We start from the raw sequence: 4099 nt of genomic DNA on the forward strand, positions 1-4099 counted from the left end.
CATCATGGACAGCAGGGCTGCAGCCTGCTCCCCCCAGCCCCACGCCACAGCTCCGTGGTGGCAGCGCTGCATCGTTCTGGGAAGCTCTCAGATGCCCCGAAGCCACTGGGGCCGGGCTGTGACCGCAGCCGCAGCAGCGAGACGCGGCGGAACTTGGCACACAGCGCTGGGAAGCGCCGCCCATCGGAGCCGCAGCAAAACCAAGTCTCTGGAAAGCAGAACATGACCCAAGGGCGCTGCGTGCTCCCGGGCCGGGCGGAGCGCTCCGCTGCCAGAACTGTTTCTTTTGGCCGCGCTCTTCAAACCCAGAGCAGAGAGCTCCCGCCTAAAGCCACTGCAGCAACGGGATCCAGCGCGCTGCCAGGACCCGCTGCGATTCTTGGCCCTTCATCTTTCGGGGCAGATATTTGGGTTGGACGCTTTCCCGTTCGCAGGAGGAAGGCCAACAGCACTCATCAACCATCAAAGTTTGTTTTCCAGATTGTGTTGGCGCCTTGAGGAGAGGTTCGGGGTCTAACCCAGGGCCACGCAAGGGAGCCCAACTCCCCCGGGCCTTCCCGGCTTCCCCCTGGACGCGTCACCCACGGCTTCGCCCCGCCAGGGCCGCGGGGGCTGGGGGCTGCGGCCGTACCTGGAAGCTGCCGAAGCAGCTGCCGCCGGGCAGCGTGACGTAGCAGACGTAGGGTGGGCTGTTGGCCGGCACCATCTCGTACACCACCAAGGCCCCGTTCTTCAGGTCGGCCCCGCGCGACTGCTTCATCTGCCAGAACTCCTGCAGGGCCTCCACCACGTTCACTGCGGGGCACAAGGAGAAGGGCTCAGGCACCGAGCGCGGAGCAGCGGGGCCGCTCTGCCCGGGGATCCCAGCACAAGAACAATGCAGAGCTCCTGGGACGGGTCCAGAGAGGGCCACGAAGATGCTGGGAGGGCTGCAGCTCCTCTGCTGGGAAGGAAAGCTGAGGGAACGGGGCTTGTTCAGCTTGGAGAGGAGAACGCTGCGGGGAGACCTCACTGCGGCCTGCCAGGACCTGAAGGGAGCGTATCAACAGGAGGGGGAGCGGCTGTTGACATGAGTGGATGGTGATAGGACACGGGAAACAGTTTTAAACTGAGGTGGGGGAGATTTAGGTTAGATATTAGAAGCAAGTTTCTCACGCAGAGGGTGGTGATGCTGGCACAGGCTGCCCAGGGACGTTGTGGGTGCCCCGTCCCTGGAGGCATTCCAGGCCAGGCTGGACGTGGCTCTGCGCAGCCTGGGCTGGTGCTGGGCAGCCCTGCACATCACGGGGGGTTGAAAGGAGCCGACCTTTGAGGTCCTTTCCAGCCCAGGCCATTCTGTGATTCTGTGACTGCCTGTGAGAACCGGGACGGCGTCAGCGTGCCAACCTCACGGGGAGCGCACGGCGTCGGCACAGACCTGCGGCTCTCGGCAAGGGGAGCAGACAGAGAACCGCTCCAGAACAGCTCTGATAGGAAAGCTCTCCTCGTTCCACAGAGCTCAGGGAGAAGCTTTCTGAAGAGGACGCTCAGTATCTGAAGGGGACAGGCTCTTCAGCAGGGGACAGCGCCGGCGGAAACGGCTTAGAGCCCAGTGAGGGGAGAGTCAGGTCTGAGATTCAGCTCGGATGCAAGGGAAGGTCTGTCACAGCACAGATGGCGCTGGTGCAGGTTGTGCCCTGTACATGAGGCCTGCAGCAGGCCTGCTGTGACCTGGGCCAGCATCACTGCCCCTGTGCTCTGCAGGAAGCTGGAAAATACGACCCTTAAGTGCCCCTTCCAGCTCTACGGATTCTACGAGTCTAAAAGGGGCACAGAGCAGCAAGGCCAGGCCTGTGAACCCTGAGCAGCAAGGCCAGGGCTGCTGACCCCGAGCAGCAAGGCCAGGCCTGCCGACCCCGAGCAGCAAGGCCAGGGCTGCTGACCCCGAGCAGCAAGGCCAGGCCTGCCGACCTTGCCCCTCCACAGCGCTCCTCTGTGGAGCCCTTCCATCCCAGGCAGCGCTTGGAAGCGGGGCTGCCTGCAGAGCACGCTGCAATGGCTCCTGGCTCCTGCAAGAACTGTCAGAATGCCCCAGCCTGGAACCCACACCCGCTCAAAACAAAACCAGGAGGACACAAACGCTGGCACACGAGAGCTGCAGAGGTGGGAGCAGGAGGAGCCCGCGCCCCCCAGCACAGCAGAGCCCCACAGAATGTTCTGTTCGTTAAGGCAGCGCCCACACTGGATTACCTTTAAGTTTACTAAGGGGTGGGCGGGCGGTTCTTTTTCTTCGGGATTAAACATGCAAAAGAGGCGATTTTACAGCAAACAAAGGCCACACAAACGATGTGGGGCCATGCATGGCCCGGGTTCCCACGCAGACAGCACAGCCCTCCCCACTGAGCAGCAGGTGACGCACACCGGGCCCGGCCGGGCAATGCACGCGGTGCTGCCGGGCAGCATGGAGAAATTACAGGCTGGGGTCATTCCGCTAACGAGGGAACGCCACGCGGGCACAGAGCTGGGTTCCCAGGGCCAGGTGAGGGCTCTGCTACGCCAGCACCGGCTGTGAGCAGGGCAGGGCGCTTCGTTATGCCTGACACTGCTTTGTTAGACCTCCCACCACTCCGCGGTGCCTGACACCGGCTGCGTGGGGGCAAAGCTGTCGCTTTTCGGAGGGTGACCCAGATCCCGTGACACCCCACGCTCCTGGTGCTCAGGGAGCAGGGACGCTGTCCGCACCCCAAAGGATTTCAGTCCAGTGAGGAGCACGGGGTGCAGCGGGGACAGCAGAGCTCCCCCAGCTCCTCCTTCACTGCCCCGCTCTGCAGAGACACGCCGAGCCAGGGATGTGCCGAGCCAGGGATGTGCTGAGCCAGGGATGCGGAGCAGCACACCCTGAGCCAAGGATGCTCCGAGCCAGGGACGCCTTGAGCCAGGGACACGGAGCAGCACGCCTTGAGCCAGGGACATGGAGCAGCACGCCTTGAGCCAGGGACATGGAGCAGCACGCCTTGAGCCAGGGACGCTCTGAGCCAGGGACGCGCCTGTTCCTGGCTGCACAGCCCCGCAGGCCGCAGCACATCGGCCTCGCACGCTCACCGCAGCCGCTAAGTGCTTCCACATGGCGCGGCCGCAGCCAGAGGTCCCGCGGCAGCTCAGCGCCTGGCAGCGCTCCCCGCCTGGCCCCGCCGCCCCGAGCGGAAGCCGCCGGCTCCGAGCAGTCACCCAGCGTCTCCTCGGGTGCCGCGGGAGATTCCCGCCAGCGGCACAGGGGCGAGCGCCGCCCGGCACGTTGGAAAAACGCGAGCTTTATCCGTCCTGACGCGGAGCCGGACGGGTTACGTGCGTAGTGCACCGCGCTGCTCCGGCACGAGAAGAATCCTCCCCAGCACGGCCCTCTGCGTCCCTCCCTGCAGACGCGCACCCGCCGCACAGAACGGAGCTCTCCCACCCCAGGCCCCGCACCGCCCTCCTCACCTCGACATCTGCAGTAACCAAAGCAAAACACAGCGCCCAGAGCCCGAGGGGCAGAGCCACGATCGGGAACAGCTCCCGGCTCCCGGCCCCAGCCCAATGATCCGCAGCGAACGGGAGAAGGGGCAGCGGGGAGAGGGGGGAGAGGGGACAGAGAACGGGGAGTGAATGAGGAGAGGGGTGAGAGGAGGGAGAGGGGGAAACGAGGGAGCGAGGGGGGAGAAGGGTGAGGAGAGAGGGGAGAGAAGGAGGAGTGAGGGAGGAGTGAGGGGGGAAAGGGGGAAATGAGGGAGTGAGGGGAGCAAGGGAGAAAAGGAGCAATGGGGAGAGGGGATGGAGAAGGGGAAAAAGAGGAGCGAGGAGGGAGAGGGGAAAAAGGAGTGAGAGGAGAGAAGGGGGAAGGAGCAAGGGGGGAGAGGGGGGAATGAGTGAGGAGATGGGTGAAACGAGGGAGTGAGGGGGGAGAGAGGAGGGAAAGGGGGGAAAAGCAGAGGTTCAAGGAGGGAGAGAGGAGAGCGAGGAGGGAGAAGGGGGCAGAGGGAGCACGGGGACGGGGGAGGCCCCGGGCAGCCGCAGCCGCACACGACGGGAGGGGAGCGGAGGGGTGAGAGCCGGCAGAGCCGAGAGGAGCCGGCCCGGGGCG

At 64.8% G+C, this 4099-nt stretch overlaps 1 protein-coding gene across 1 annotated transcript in view; it reads right to left on the reverse strand.

Annotated features, from left to right (window-relative positions):
- LIX1L (limb and CNS expressed 1 like) overlaps positions 1–4099 on the reverse strand; it is a 9610-nt gene that overhangs the window by 4909 nt on the left and 602 nt on the right. Inside the window, exons 2-3 of the mRNA XM_021383794.1 lie at positions 3082–3467; positions 632–1044 (exon numbers count right to left, since the gene is read on the reverse strand). Of these exons, the coding sequence (XP_021239469.1) occupies positions 632–1044; positions 3082–3467 (799 nt within the window). The remainder of the gene's footprint in view (positions 1–631; positions 1045–3081; positions 3468–4099) is intronic.

The sequence above is a fragment of the Numida meleagris genome, unplaced genomic scaffold (genome assembly GCF_002078875.1).
Source record: "Numida meleagris isolate 19003 breed g44 Domestic line unplaced genomic scaffold, NumMel1.0 unplaced_Scaffold547, whole genome shotgun sequence".
NCBI lineage: Eukaryota > Metazoa > Chordata > Aves > Galliformes > Numididae > Numida > Numida meleagris.